The 15,758-nt window shown below is 57.7% G+C and overlaps 1 protein-coding gene across 1 annotated transcript in view; it reads left to right on the top strand.

The window, feature by feature from the left end:
- Positions 1-15,520, top strand: part of COL8A2 (collagen type VIII alpha 2 chain) — a 34,234-nt gene extending 18,714 nt beyond the window's left edge. Inside the window, exons 2-3 of the mRNA XM_054802491.1 lie at positions 5,171-5,353; positions 10,492-15,520. Of these exons, the coding sequence (XP_054658466.1) occupies positions 5,188-5,353; positions 10,492-12,413 (2,088 nt within the window). The 5' untranslated portion in view covers positions 5,171-5,187 and the 3' untranslated portion in view covers positions 12,414-15,520. The remainder of the gene's footprint in view (positions 1-5,170; positions 5,354-10,491) is intronic.
- Positions 15,521-15,758: the final 238 nt, after the last annotated feature.

Here is a 15,758-nt window from a genome sequence, read left to right as displayed (position 1 = left end):
CCCGCGTGCTCCCCGCTCTCTGCACATCGCAGATGGCTCAGGAGTGTCGGGAGGCGAGTCGAGACAGAGAGAAATACCCTGGTCGGTTTTGCAGAAAGCTCTTTAGCAGCTGCCTGCAAACCTGCTGGTTTACGACTGGCGGAGCAGGCAGAGCCCGGCGTCCCACCGCCTCGTGCTGTACACCCATCCCCGGGCTCCTCCCGCCGCCGCCGCCGCCGCCGCCGCCGCCGCAACCCCCCCAGCACCAGCTCCTCTCCTGCGCCCTGGCACAGCCGCCCCGAGCTGCACACATGCCGGCTGGCCCGTGGCTACCAAGAGCAGCTCGGCCTGTGGCCGTTCCTTCAGCCCCCTGCCCGCCTCCCAGTAGCTGCGAACGCAGCGGGAGTTAATTAGCACAGCCCCCAGCCTCGGAGTTAATTTGGCTGCAACCCCTGCCTGGACCGGAGCAACACGGATGGACGCAGCCACCACCCGCAGCAAGATGGGCTGAAGGCACCGCAGTGCCGTGCCACAGGGCGATGCACCGTGCCGTGCCATGCTGTGCCGTGCCGTGCCGTGCTGTGCCGTGCCACAGGGCGATGCACCGTGCCGTGCCATGCTGTGCCGTGCCATGCTGTGCCGTGCCATGCCGTGCTGTGCCGTGCCCAGCCTGCTCTGCGCAGGGGCCAGGCGCAGGCGCTGCAGGGGTGGCAGGAGGCTGCCTGCAGATGGGGTGGGGTGTTTTTCTTTCATCAAGGAAAATGTTTTCTTGTTCCCTTTGCTGACGGGCGGGCGAGGCTCCGGGTCCGTGCGGCGCGTACAGCAGCTTTTGGAGCGGATCAGGTGTCGTGCATTTTAAGGACCGGCTCCGGCCAAGACTCTCCCCGCGCGCTCCGGCGCTGCTCAGCCGAGCTGCTGCCTGATGCCTTTGGCTTTCGCAGCCCAGTCTACGGAAACAACGTGCTCGCTCTCCGTTTCAATAGCTCACTTTTCGTTTTTGACTCGTTTTATTATTATTTTTAAAGCATGTGTAGTGCAAACCAAATCATCTACCTCCCGCTGGAGTCAGTCCAGCCCCGTGTTGGGCTTGGAAAAGCTCCCTGCTTTATTTTTTATTGTAAATGACCGTAGGATGGAGCGGCTCGACGGGACACGGCGGCGTCCAAACCCGTGCTGCTCCAGCCCACCCACACACGCTGGCTGCTTTCTCGGTGTTTTCTCTTTGCAGTGTCCACCCGAGCTGGGCGAGCGTGTGAGGTGCTCGCTGCTGCTCGCTGTACCCCGGGGCGAGCTTCGGCCGCGGTTTGCAGAGGTGGTGCCCGTGCCCCGTGCTCCCGGTGATAGCGATGGGGCCACGCCAGTAAACCTGGGGGTGCGGTTGAAGCACATTGAAGGTCCCATCCTGGCTCATCCCTGTGCCCCAGCGAACCTGCGTGGGGGCTGGCATGGCCCCAGGTTTGATGCGGGGCCGGAGCCGGGGCGAGGGCCAGCGAGCGGCACGCCGCACCCCGCACTGGTCGTGCTTTTACTGCCGCGTTTAAACAAGTTCTTCATTTTACCGACCTTCAACCACAATCGCAGCTCCCCCGTGGATCACATATATTGACTTAAAAAATAATTAGCCTTGAAGGGAGCAGGCGCGGTGCCTGCCTGCCAGGCCCGTAATTAATATTTAAATCACAGGGGCCATAAATCAGCTGCAGCTCAGCGAACAAGCCCCCGGTTGTGTGCGCGGGGGAAGCGAGCGGCGGTGCTGCTCACAGGGAAGCGGCCGGGTCTGCAGCAGGGCTGTGCCCGGGAGCGTTGACATGGACGCTGCGGGGAGCGGGGGCCGGTGCGGGGCGGCAGCAGCCCCTTCCACTGGGAACGGCCGGAGCTGGGTGCCGGGAGCCGGCCGGGAACTCGCCGGGCCGACCAGCACGAGCCAGAGGCTGTTTCTGGAGCGACGGGGGCGGCGCAGGCTCCAGCTGCCCGAGCCCCCGCGCTCCTGCAAGAACAAGGTGACATTTCTTGTCTCCTTTCTCATGCTTTAAGTGTGAGATTTTTTTTATTTTTTTTTTTTCCTTTTCCCGGAGCTTTCATTGTGTGCCAGGGGTATTTAACACGTCTGCTCACCAACTGCCAGGGGAGCAGACACTTGCACAGTTAGCGCGGCGGCGGCGCGCTCTGAAGTCATGCCAGGGGTCTCGGTGCTGCGCCATCGCACCGGCTGCAGCCGGGTCGGGCCCCCCCGCTCCCCCCCCCCCAGGAGCCAAGCAGCGTGGTGCTGCCGAGCCCCGTCCCAGCTCCACCGTCTTGGAGGGAACAGCACCGCGTCGCCGGACCCCTCGAGCGTTCCCCCTGCATGAACCCTCCTGGCCCGGCTGCTCCTGCTGGGCTTGGCTGCTCCGCACAGAGCGGTTGTGGTCGAACTACCGCACCGTGCTGGGGGGGCTGGAGCTGCCTCCGAAGGACAGCGGCCCGGCTGGCTGCGGTGCCCAGGCAGCAGAGCAGGGTGAGCCCCATCCTGCGGTGCCGGGGCCGGGAGGCGCTGCGCTCGGGAGCCCCCGCAGCATCTCCCCTGCTCTGGGTGGAAAATCCTCACGGGATTTCTGCTGGCTGTACCGGAGCGGCTGCCGGGCCCCAGCTCCACCGGAGGACAGGCAGGCGACACCCGGCCGTAGCCATCACGGGTGCAGCGGCTCCATCCGCACCACGAACCAGCCGACGTTTGCAACCTGCCCTGGGAGATGAGTACGTTGCACGGCTGCTCGTTGTGATTAATTATCATTTCATAACGCAGGAGATTTCAGGCATGAAAGAGCCTCTTCACAGACACGTTGTGCACACTTTATCCATCATATGAGACTCCAGATGTTTCCATTTTATTCTTATTAAATCACCGCCTGGAGAGCCCAGGTAGCGTGAGGCCTCCTGCCCCAGTGCCGGGCACCGCCGCGGAGGACAGCAAAGCACCGCAGACCCCTTTTCCTTCAGACATGGAGGCACGAGCCTGGGGGTCTCGGGCCAGACCCCCCCTTGCCCCCGCAGCCCCTTGGGAGGGCTGGGCAGGAGGGATGCCCCAGCCAGACCAAGGGAGAACGTGCAGGAGCTAAGCCGTGTCTGGAGACGCCGCGTTGCAGCCAGCCACCTCGGCGCGGAGCGGGGGACTCGCTCTTGCATCCGGCGCGCAGCAAAACGGCAGCTGGAGTGGTTTCCTGTCCTCCCTCTCCCTTCCCTCTCGCTGTGCTTCCCCCCCCCCAGCCCCGTGTCTCTCCAAGGGCTGAGGGCTCACGGAAGGACAGGGGGACATTTGCGGATGCCCCGCAGCACCCAGCAGCGAGGGGCTGAGCCACCCCAGGGTGCTGCTCCCGTGGCATGGGCTCCTTGGAGCAACGAGCAGTGTCCCATGAAAACAGCCCCGCGGGAGGGAGGAGCAGGGGTGGATAGAGCCCAGGTGGGAGAGAAGAGACCTGGGAAGGGGGGGAGTTAGAGACGGAGGCACAGGGGTCATACCAGGTAAGGAAAACAAATAAATAGCTGATTCAGGGGTTTGTTCTCCTCTTTTATTTAGCAGAAACTGTATTTTTACAGCTGCAATCCCTTAAAATGGGATTCTTTTTCCCTTAAACAAATCCTTGTAAAATAATGCTTCATAAAAATAAGCGTTCCTCTTCTCGACCTCGAAGACAGAAAAACAATAACGCCGGCAAGGCCCTCTCTGCGCCGCCGCCGAGGCTGACGGTGGCTGTCACGCGTGTCCCTGGCTGTGGGCAGGAGCCCAGCCGTGGCCTTCCCTCTGGGTGCCGTGGTGGGTATGGCACAGCACCCGTACCCCCGGCTCCGGCAGGATGGGTGGAGCAGAGCTGCTCTCCCAGCATCCGCCGTGGCCACCTGCATCCTCACCGGTCCGGGCACCGTCGTGCCACCGGCGGCAGAGCTGTCCCCGTCCCCTCCAGCCCCCAGCACGGCGTGGGGGGCAGAACCGCGCGGCTCCGCGGGCATTGCCTGGGCAGGAGAGCAGCGGTCCAGGCTGCCTCGGCACTGGAGACCTCTGACAACCTGCCAAGCACTTGTAGCATCAGGAACAATCCCACGCCAGGGCTCCCCGCTCCCTTTATTTAATTTGCTTGAATTTTGTTTTAATTTGGGGGATTTTTGGGGTTGTTTTTTCTCCAGGCTGCAGCTTTTTTTTTTTTTTTTTTCTTCACTGCTGCTTCAGCAAAAGTGATTCAGGAAATTCCGATCAAATCCCGGCGCGCAGCAGCCCTGCCCCTGCTCCCCGGCGGGAGAGGCAAAGAGCTTAATTCTCATTAATAACTACCACGGGTCAATTATTGCGAGAAGGAGAAAAACCAGCAAAGCCCTTTGGTATCACGTGTTATTGAAACTTCCGAAAATAAATGGTCTTTGCAAAACAATCGGTTTGCAGCTCCGCACGTGGACCTGGCACAGAAAAAGTTGCTAGAGGGCAGATATATTTATAGAGGGTATTTATTTTAAATAAACAGGCACTTAAGGCAGAGGCTGCTGCTTCCAAGCGCTGCAGCCTTCCCCTGGGCTTTACTGGCCGAGGATTCCCGTCCCTCACCCTCCGAGCGAGCTCCCATCGCTGCCTGCAAAAGTGCTACAGCTGAGCCACAAACACAGCGGGTCCTGGGCTCCAACATCGTGGGTTTGGGCCAGCACCCACCGGGAGATGCAGCACCCGTTTGGGAGACACAGCACCCACCCAGCCGCTCCCAGGGCAGGCAGAGCTCGGCGCCGACAGCCCGAGCCACCCGTGGGACCGCAGCCAGAACACACGTGGCTTTGGTTAGAGGAGACCTTGAGAGATGTGACAGCAACGCTGGGCTCCGTGGGCTGTGGTTTTCATCCTGCCTTTTTTTCCCCTCTTCTTCTAGGTATGTTGAAAATATATAAGGGAAGCCTGACAGGGGCATAACTCCAGACAAACAGGTACTGGGGCGGCCTCTGAAAGGTGTTGCCGGGTGCCCATCGTTAATTATTGCTCCTAAACCGTGTATTTATTGTGCATCTCTCAGCCGGTGCGTGTCAGGAAGGGTACCGTGGTCAGGGCAACACTGCTCTGGAAAAAGGCAAATTCGGGGGAGCCCTGCTGCCACCGGGATCGTTCCTAGCTGATCCTTGCGGGACAGAGGGTGTGAACGGGGGTCGCGGGTGCCCGCTCTCACTGTCGCTTTGTCCGCAGGAGCAGTGGGGAGCAGGATGCTGCCGGACGCCGTGGCACTGCTGCTGGTGGTGGTGATGGTGGTCGGCCTTCGCTCGGCGGCAGGAGGCGGCGCGGCGGGCTACGCCCAAGTGAAGTACATGCAGCCCATGGTGAAGGGACCCCTGGGACCCCCCTTCCGCGAAGGCAAAGGGCAGTACCTGGGTAAGGGATGCGCTCTGCGGGGAGGTGGGAGGACACGGGGCCACAGGTGCCTGGGAGACCTGCCGATGGCGTGGCGGGAAGGGGCCGAAGCGTCCCGCAGCCATCGGGCACTCGCCATCCCCTTCCCCTCGGGGTCGGTGCCCCCGGGGAGCAGCCTGGCACGGCCAAGGGTGCTGCTGTCCGATGCATCTTGGGCCAAGCACGGAGGGGCCGTTCAGGTCTCGTTAACTCACTGCAGAAAGACAAGGATGGGCACCGAGAGGCTCAGCAGAGAAGCAAAGCCCTTTGCTCGGGCTGGGTGGGCACCCCTGGGTGCTCGGACTGGGAGCTTGTGCACAAAGGGGACCCACGAGTCCTTTGCTCTCCTCCTCCTCCTCCTCCTCCTCCCTGCATGTTTGCCGGTCGATTTGAGGCTCAGCCCCAGGAGCCGCGCCACTCGCTGCTGTTAAACCTGAGCCATCCCTGCGAGGCTTTTTCCATTCCTCCACCTATTCCGTTTTCCCCGTCTACTTTTTACACCAGCTGGGAAAGGCAAGAGGGCCAAGGCCGGAGCAGAGACCCAGCCTAGCGAGAGGAGAGCAGGAGAGAGACGCATCCTTCCTCGGAGAGCAGCAACCAGAAACTCCACGCGTGTTAAATCACGCCGCACCCAGGACACGTGCCGTGCAGAGGTGCTGAGGTCGTTGCTCCGAGCAGCCAGGCCTCCTGCACCGCGTCCAGCCCACCCCAGGCTTTTGTAACTGCCTGCCCTGAGCTGCCCTGCCCGCACGCCCTGCCCTGCCCTGCCCGCACGCCCTGCCCTTGCTGTAGTCCCATGTGCCTGCCCAGGGCTCCTTTTATGCCCAGCCCTGGCTGCGGGTGCCGGAGGTTCCGTCAGTGCCCCACACCAGGGGGGTTATTAGTGTGTGTTAATTGCTCACACCCTGGGGAACTGCTCAGGAACTTGGGGGCTTCACAAACAGCAAGTGTTGAGCGCGACTGAGTTTCTCCGGCACTTTTTGGCTCATCAGGGCGTTCCTCTGCCGAGCGAGCACCCAGCACCTCCTGAGGGTCGTGGCAGCGGCACGGTACCTTCAACTTGAAGAGGGGATGGAGGCTCTGAGCCCTTTCCCTGGTACCAAAGAGTGGTCCCCAACCACTTCCCAGAGCCAGCCGCTGCTGGCAGCACTGCGGGATGGGGCAGTGCCGGCTCGGGTGCCCGGACCCACCAGGTCAGTGCTTGGCCCTCAGGCAGCGGCTCTGCAGCAGGGGAAGAGATGCCGGAGCCCTCCCTGTGGGTTCACACAGACCCGGACCCTCCGGGGAGCCGAAGTCTTGGCTCTGGGAGGAGAAACTGGAGAAGGCTCGGCTGCCGGTGGCTGATTTACTGCTGGGCTGAATGGCTTATCAGGAGTTCAGCTCAGCACATATGTCAGAAAACACACAGCAAAACCTGGAGCTGAAGCATGCGATGAGCCCCCCCTCCCTGCCCCCTTCCCAGCTGTTGTAAAGCTGCTCCCTGAATCCCAGCCAGAGACAAAACCTTCCAGCGTAGCGCAGGAACATTTCAGCTGCTGGTGGGACTGGATTCAAGTATCTCCCTGCTGTTTTTCCTTCTTTTTTCCCCTTCTTCCTATGCATTGTAGCGGCTTGCACTGCCACTGAGCAGCGCTGCCTGCTAACTGGCGGAGAGAGGAGTGCGTGTGCCGGGCGCTTTGCAAGGTGCCATTTGGGTGCTTTGCCAGGTTAGACCAGGCAAGGGTTGGAGGAGACACTGAGGCAGGGCAGAGCGAGGGAATCCCCTGGATGTTATTCTCCTAAAACCCCTGGGAAGAGAGCACGGGCAGGGAGACACAGGCAGGGGGGCAGCTGCAGCCCGAGCCACCGGCTACGGGGCTGCACAGGAGCGGCTGGGGAAGCCGGTGCCTCCAGGATCCCACCGAGCTCCCATCTCTGCTTAACCTCTGATTTGGCAAGGAAAATCCCTGCTGGCCTTCTGCCCTGCTTGGGGAAGCTCAGCTGACTCGCCGCGATGGCGCAGGGCCGTGCCGTGCCCCTGCGGGTTACCCCCGAGCTGGCGGGGAGCTGTGCGGGGCCCCCCCGTGCTGCCCAAGCCTGGTCCCGGGGCTGGGACCCCTGCCTGGGGGGCCAGGACCCCTGCCTGGGGGGGCCAGGCCAGGCCCCGGGGGCTCCCATCGGCCTGCGGGTGCCATCTAGTGAGAGACAGGGCTGGTTTCCTCAGGGTGCCAGACACCTTTTCTGACCCAAAAGTCGACTCCCCAGGAACAGAGGCAGCTCGGGGTAGGAGGTGCTGCTAAATACTAAAAGCATTGAAGCAGTTATTTGCACAGTTGGGTTTTATTTTGGCTTGGTTAAAACCATGTTGGTGCAGCTCACAGCCAGGTAAAACCACTGCTGGGTGCTGGCCAGGGCTTAGGGCACCCAGCATGTTCCCCGTGCACGCGGGGAGCCGAGCCAGCAGCACCCCAGCTTGGGGCATTGATAAGGCAGAGGCAATGCCCAGGTCCAGCGTTGAGCCTCTCCAGCACTGCTCGGGGCACCCGCTGCAATGGAAGATGGGATGAGAGATGCAGTAACGCTGGTCCCACGCAGTGTCCGTACGAGCCTGTGAAACTCGCTCTCACGAGACAGGGCTTGGCAGCAGCGCTGGAATGAGCTCGGCTGGGCTCTGCCATGGAGCAGCCAATCTCTCCTTCCTGCGGTGTCATCCGGCCGCGCTGGCCAGACCCGCTGCTGACTGCTCGTGGCCGGGAACCACTTCCCATCTCACTGGATTGTTCCTCTGCCAGCCAGTCCATGCTGCAGGGTCCCTTCTCCAGGCGTGCGGGGTCCTTACTGGGATGAACGCAGCTCCAGAGGGGCTGCAGGATCTGCCTGGACGTGTCCACGTTCCTCAGGAGGTGAAAAGTTCTGTGGTGCCCAGGCGAGAGCTCGCAGGGGCCGTGCCTGCTCCTTCCCCTTCCCGCTGCCCCAGCTGGCTCTTTGCATTAGCATTCATGGCAGCTTTGTTCATGCTTCGAGGGGAACGCAGAACCCCATGCTGCTGCTGTGAAATGCAGAGCTCTGAGACATGCATCTGTGGTAAGACATGGTCTTTTGAAATTGGATACCACTGGGGCTGCAATGTCCCAGTTTCTCTCCGCTAACGTCCCCGGTTTGGTTTTCCCGTCTGCTTTTTTGGCCGCCTGCAAGTTGGCAGCTCTCGCCTGGCGTTTCTCTTCGCTGCCTTGTGTGAGAGTGTGTGTGTGCTTTTTCCTTCCTTCGTGGGCTCAGCTGTAGATCCTTGTTCTGATTCCATGCAAAATGACCTAGAAAACTAATTCTTTTCAAACCATTGCAAGAAGAAAAAAAAAAAAGCGGGGGGGGGGAGAAAACACATTGAAATAATTTTCTGGAGAAAAATTTTTCCAGAATTCGAACCCCAGAAATCTACTTTACTGCAACGCTTCACATCTCCCTTGCCGCCTTTCCCACACCATTTTCCGGGGCGAGGAGCAGGAGATTTGCAGAAATCCAGTGGCAATGTCATGACAGACAAGTATTTCCTTAACTTCCACAGCCAAGTGACCTCTATTACAGCCCAGGATGCGGGCCAGGCTTTGATACGTAGCTAGATAAACTCTGAAAATGTTTCCATTACCAAAAGGAAAACAAGCAGGCACCAGGCTCGGAAATGGCCAGAGCTAATTGCTGGGCTTAGGAAAGGTAAAGCTGCCCCTGATGCACCGGGAGCGGGGCCTGCCGCCGCAGTTATTCTGCAGTTATTCTTTTCACGTGTCTCAAAGCTCCCCTAATCTTTTCCCGTCGACTGAGAAAATCTCTGTGTTGGCAGATCCCAGCGCTGCGGGTGTCTGTGCTCCCGAGGCCCCGCTCCGCTCGCCGAGTGCCCGGGCTGGGCGGGCTGGCAGAGCTGGGGACCCCCTGCCTCCTCCTCAGTGCCATGCCAGGGCACGCAGCCTCGTGTTCTGTTCTCATCCCAGGCGGGATTCATTCCCATCCCAGGAACTTGTCCATGCAGATCTCTTCCTGACTGGAATGTTCAACTTTGGGCAGATTTGATTAAAATTTGCCTAAGGTGTCAAGGCCCTCTCCTCTGCCCTTTGCATTTCTCATCACAGGCCCTCGTATGTGTGACTGCCAAATATTCCCTCATTTCGAACTTCCCAAAAAAGAGTTTGTCAGATTTATTCTTTTGCACCCGTTCCCGGTGTCACGCGGGAAGTGACACCCTGCCCGGGCTGGCCTCAAGGAGTTATTTATGCTCATGTCTGTGCTTTAAGTACCGAGCTGTGGTGGGCATGTAATCTGGCTCTCCTTGGCTTTGTAGTCTCTCAGCTCATTAGTTTCTTTCTTATATCCATTTGCAAAATGCCTCTATAAATTCTTTAAATGTCAAGTGGTTACGGCCTATTCCCAGCTGGGCTGACTCATTTGGATGTCACTGAGGTTGCGTTTCCCTTGCAGCTATTGGCTTTTCCTCCATCCTCAGTGCTTTTTTTCTTTTTGGTAATTTTTTCTCTGCCTTGCTGGACACAGGAGCTGAGCCAGTGAGCACTGCAGGCATGTCTTAACCCGTACACGAATCACCTCTTTGGTCTCTCGAGTACATGTCCAAGAGTTTTCTTTTTAATCCAAAAGGATTAAAGGTCTCCTGAGGCCCTGGACTCCAGGGATGGGGTGGAGGGATTATCCTCAGTCTTGGCTTGCTCTGTCGCCATCCTCTCGGCTGAGCCCAGGCAGCAGCAACTGAATCCCACGGTGCTTTTGAGGCCGCTGGGAAGCAAGGCAGCGGGAGGTTTGAATCCAGCTCCTAAAAAACCCCCACAGGAGGTCATCACACAACAGCACTGCCAGAGCCAACAGCAACTGCTGGGCTTGTTGACACCCTCTGCGGAGGGATGGATGGAGTAAGGCTCGAATTAGTACCCTGAGCTCTGGCCAAGGTCTTGCCTCAAGCCAGTCCTGCTGATGCGGTGGCCCAGGAAGCCACTATGGCCACGTTTCCATAAAACCATTTCTAGAGAAGGGCTCTTGCAAGTACAGACCCGGGCAGCGCCGAAGCCCCTGGCTTTAACACCAGGCATGCTCCTCTGCCCACTGCCAGCACCAGTAAAGTTCCATGTCTCCTCTCTCCACAGACATGCCACCGCTGCTGCCGATGGACCTCAAAGGGGAGCCAGGACCGCCAGGGAAGCCCGGCCCACGCGGACCCCCAGGACCCCCTGGCTACCCAGGAAAGCCAGGCACGGGGAAGCCAGGAATGCACGGCCAGCCCGGGCCTGCTGGGCCCCCCGGCTTCTCAGGCATTGGGAAACCCGGCATCCCAGGACTGCCTGGAAAGGCGGGTATGAAAGGGATGCCTGGAGCCAAGGGCGAGCCTGGCATACGAGGAGAGCAAGGGCCAAGAGGACTGCCCGGCCCCCCGGGGCTGCCGGGGCCAGCTGGCATCTCGGTCAACGGGAAGCCAGGCCCCCAGGGTGGCCCCGGCCTGCCCGGGTTTCGGGGCGAGCCTGGCCCAAAAGGAGAGCCGGGTCCCCGTGGAGAGCGAGGGATGAAGGGTGAAAACGGTGTGGGGAAGCCAGGGCTACCGGGGCCCCGGGGGAATGGGGGCCCTCCTGGCCCTGCAGGGCCCCCAGGGCCTGTTGGTGTTGGAAAACCCGGCCTTGATGGGCTGCCGGGTGCACCAGGGGAGAAGGGTGACATGGGGCCTCCGGGTGGGCCTGGCGTCAACGGGGAGCCCGGCCCCATGGGGCCCCGGGGCCCCCCCGGCATCGATGGGATCGGTGTCCCAGGTGCCGCGGGGGTGCCGGGGATACAGGGCCCCATGGGACCAAAGGGAGAGCCTGGGATCCGTGGCCTTCCTGGTTTGCCAGGCCCAACAGGCTATGGGAAGCCAGGCTTGCCCGGCCTGAAAGGAGACCGCGGGCAGCCCGGGGTGCCGGGAGCCATCGGCGATAAGGGGGAACCTGGTGTCGATGGGGAGCCGGGTGAGCCAGGCCCTGCCGGCATCATCGGGCCACCAGGCCCACCGGGGTCCATGGGCCTGCCGGGCAAGCATGGGCTGCCTGGCTCCAAAGGGGACGTGGGTCCGAGTGGGCCCCCGGGAATGCCGGGGATGCGCGGTGACCAGGGCCCAAATGGTTTCGCAGGGAAGCCAGGAGTGCCGGGAGAAAGGGGCCTGCCCGGGTCACAGGGACCCCCTGGCCCAACAGGCCCGAAAGGAGAACCAGGGTTCATCGGCCTCCCAGGGGTGCCTGGAGTAACGGGCGGCCCCGGGCCGAAAGGGGATGGTGGGATCCCAGGGCAGCCGGGGCTGAGGGGCCCCTCCGGCATCCCGGGCTTGCAAGGACCCGCAGGTCCCATGGGGCCTCAGGGGTTACCAGGGCTGAAAGGGGAGCCCGGGCTCCCTGGGGTTCCTGGTGAGGGGAAGAACGGTGAGCCCGGCATGGCCGGACCCATTGGCCCCCCAGGAATGCCAGGAACACCGGGGCTGAACGGGCCGCCGGGCCCGCCAGGGCCGCCCGGGCCGCCGGGAGCGCCCGGGGTGTTCGACGAGACAGGCATCGCGGGGCTGCACCTGCCGGACGGAGGCGTGGAGGGGGCCGTGCTGGGGAACGGCAAGCCGGGGAAGCCACAGTATGGCCGAGGAGAGCTCTCCGCCCGCATCGCGCCAGCCTTCACCGCCATCCTCACCTCCCCCTTCCCGGCATCGGGCATGCCGGTCAAGTTTGACCGGACTTTGTATAACGGGCACAATGGCTACAACCCCGTCACCGGGATATTCACCTGCCCCGTATCCGGCATTTACTACTTTGCCTACCACGTGCACGTCAAAGGGACTAATGTTTGGGTGGCGCTGTATAAGAACAACGTGCCCGCCACCTACACCTACGATGAGTACAAAAAGGGCTACCTGGACCAGGCCTCGGGCAGTGCCGTGCTTGAACTCAAGGAGAACGACCAAGTCTGGGTACAAATGCCCTCGGACCAGGCCAACGGGCTGTACTCCACGGAATACATCCATTCCTCTTTCTCTGGGTTCCTGCTCTGCCCCACATAACGGCTGTTGGGCACGTTTCCTTTTCACCCACTTTAGCCATAAACTGTCTTTTTTTTTTTTTTTTTGATAAAAAAGTTTTTTAAAATTAATACAAAAAAGAAAAATCACTGGGAAGAACGCGCAAGCCGTTGTCGTGGGACCTTGCTTCATGCTGTTTGATCCACGAGTCAAGAGGGTAATCGGAAAGGAGACATCTATCTTTCTCTTTTTGGGGAGGGAGAAGGCAAGGAGGGGAGTGACTTCCTCAGCAAAGCGTATTTGGAATAAATTTTACCCTAGTGACTGTACATCAAACACAGGAACACGTGTGGGATGGCAAGGATCCGGCTCTGCAGTAAACTGCTCTGTGATCCAGAGAGGGTCATCTGAAGACCAGACCCTTCTGGTCTATAACCAAGTGCCCTTGTTTCCCATTTTGAGTACTAGTTACATAAATACAGCTGTTGTAACGGGTGGTGTATTTGCTGACCAGCACAGGGGTCCTAGGCACTTAACACAAACCTGCGCAGCAGCAGAGATCCACGGTGGATTGAGAAATTTCCTTCCCAAACCATCAGACGCCCAAGTTCCAGTCTCACTGATGCCTATTTTTTTCAGACTGCGCTTTGAGGCGGTCTCCCTGATTCACTCTGGATTCAGTGGGGTTGGATTTATAATCGTAAGAAGTGGAACACTTTGCATAAGCACCTTCTTGTAAGAAGTAAATATTATTTTTAACCCTCCCCCCCAGCACCTTTAGGAGTAAGAACATCCAGGCATTGGTATCTGGGAGGACGACAGATGACCCATTCCAAAGCCGCTGAGGGAAGCTGGGACCCCTGTGATGAACAACGATCCTCTCTCTCGGGTTAGTTCACCTACTGGCAAGTCCAAGGACTAGTTCTGTCCTCTCTGTTTCTTTGCAGCCCAGAGACTTGCTCGGCCTCGTGAGCATCTTATTCTTTGACAAGACAAGGATGGCACTGCAAGCCCGGCTTACGGTGCTTCTAGCCTGGTTTGATGGAAGGTTTAGTTATGCTTTCTTGAAAGTGTCACTGACGGACAACTTGCTTTTACTGTCTCACTATTTCGGGATGTGTAAACTTTTGCATTGGTATCCCCCCTTTCTCTGGGGACCTTTTAACTAAGAAAAAATAGTGTTCGTTCTAACTTTCCATTCAGTCATTTTACAACGGTGCTATTATCTACTTAACAATGTTATTTACAAGTCTAGTGCAATATGTACCTGTAAAAGTGCACCATTCCAGGTGCCAATCTGTGACTTAGGTTAAAAAAAAAAAAAATCACATTTGTCTGTTGTTACCACTTTGTCTCACTAATGCTTGAAATGTTATCGACCTGAATATGAGCTACAAGGTTCTGGGAAAGGTATGCGCGGATACTGACCACTTGGCTGCTCTGTCCTTTGCTAAAGGGAGCAACTGAACCCTGTTGCTTTGCAGATTTTCTCACGGTAGAATAGCCATTGCCACTTGCACTCCCAGGAAAGCGATTCCTCTCACGCTAGGCAAGTAGCACACTGCTGAAGTTAATCCACACGCATCACGCCGCTCGTCCCTCTGCAAAGGCACATCCCTGAGAAAACAGCATCAATTTGGTCACCAGCTGAGCAACTGTTACCCTTAAATTTTCCTAAAGCCTGCTCTATGGCCAAAGACATGTAGCAAGAACCGGGACTTGGGATTGTTCTCCAGATGGACTGTACAAGATATTTAAACAACTTTTCTTTTTCTATTCCTGTTTTGTTTGTTTGTTTTTCTCCTTAAGCCTGTCCTGTGTTTCTGCCTCTTGCCATCCAGGGCTTCCTTTTAAAACCACACCTATCCCTGAGATGAAGAAACAGAAAAAGGAAATTTACGGTTGGAAGGCCAGTGCCTCGGCTACTGCCTGGCTGGGGGCTCGTCCTCCTCCCGGGGATCTTCTCCACAAAAAGCTCCAGGTTTCACGTAAAGACGAAACCTTGTCAAACTGAAGGGCTGCCCCAGTGTCTGATCCCACTGGACGTTTGCAGTTCCTGAGGGCAGGGGCTGTCAGGGCCATTCGGCTTTGATCACGCTGGGTTATTTCCCAGCAGGAACAGGAGCCAGACACAGTCCCTAGAGTTAAAAGCAGATGCTCAGATGTTTTCTTCAAGCCCAGGCTTGGGAGGAGGGTCGTAGGATGGGGCCCATCTCTCCTTTATTGAGGCATTGTTCCTGTGGAGAACAGCAACGAACTCGAGCTGGTGCCGCGCAAGGCCCCCGGCCAGCAGCCGGCTCTGGCTCCCACCGCGCGGCACCGCCGGCACTGCGCACGCTACCTGCGCCAGAGCCAGGAGCTCCTTGTGCCCCAGCTGTGCACTGGGGTGGAAGCTTCACCCTGTTACTCAGCAAAGCGACTTATTTATACTGTGTTCTAACCTACATCCTATCTCTTTTTGTTCTGTTTTATTCAACATTTCTTGTTCTAGCTGGCAAAAGGCGATGACAAAAATATTCACTATAACCACACCGAGACACGAACTCGCTCAGTGCTGTAGATATTGTTTTGCAATTTCACTTTCCCTTCACGTGCAGAGCATAAACCGTAATCAACCTTCCGCAGCTATATAACCCGTTACATTTACACAGTAATTGAAAGGCAAAGATATTACACGCACATAGAGTTAGGCTAGAAAAAACGATGCACAGAATGAGGGAGGCTGTTCATTAAACCGGACACTGTCAGGAAGAATTTGTTTTCTGGAGTACTGAGTACGTGATATTCGCCAGTAGAAAGGATTATTTTCTGTCGTGTGTGTGAGCGCGTGGGATTTTGGTTTCAATCACAATAATAAAAAAGGTTGGGTTGGATGAAGTATGTCTATTTTTAATTATGAAAACTGCATTACAACGTGCATTTTTATATACAAATTCTTACTATTTTTTTTAAATTTGCCTCTAGTATCTTCATTTCTAACCTAGTATATAGAGGTTTTTAGTTTTGTAAATACTTATTACATGCACTGTCATAGTAAAAGTTGGTTTAAAATGCACTCTTTTGTGATCAGAAACTGGCCTTCTCTTCAGAACTAAAACTACAGTACTTGATTGTATTGACAAAACATCAATAAAACTTATTGTATAAAAGGTGGTCGCAGCTGTGCCTTTGTCCTGGTGTTCATGGGCTCGCGCAGCCTCACTGGTGACCGTTCATACCGACCTCCTGACCTGTGTTTCCTTCGCAAGCCCAGCTCCCCTCTTCCTAGCAGTGCAGCAGACTTGCTTGCCAATTCCTGTTCTTACGGAAGAAGGCATTGCCTCTTTCTTGTGGTTAAGGAGAAGATTCCTGTCTCCAGAAGTTCATTTTTAAAAAAGGATGAAATTT

Source organism: Grus americana, chromosome 23, assembly GCF_028858705.1.
Source record: "Grus americana isolate bGruAme1 chromosome 23, bGruAme1.mat, whole genome shotgun sequence".
NCBI classification, from domain to species: Eukaryota; Metazoa; Chordata; class Aves; order Gruiformes; family Gruidae; genus Grus; species Grus americana.
The sequence above is the reverse complement of the archived record's forward strand: the minus strand, read 5'-3'. Positions and strand labels throughout refer to the sequence as shown.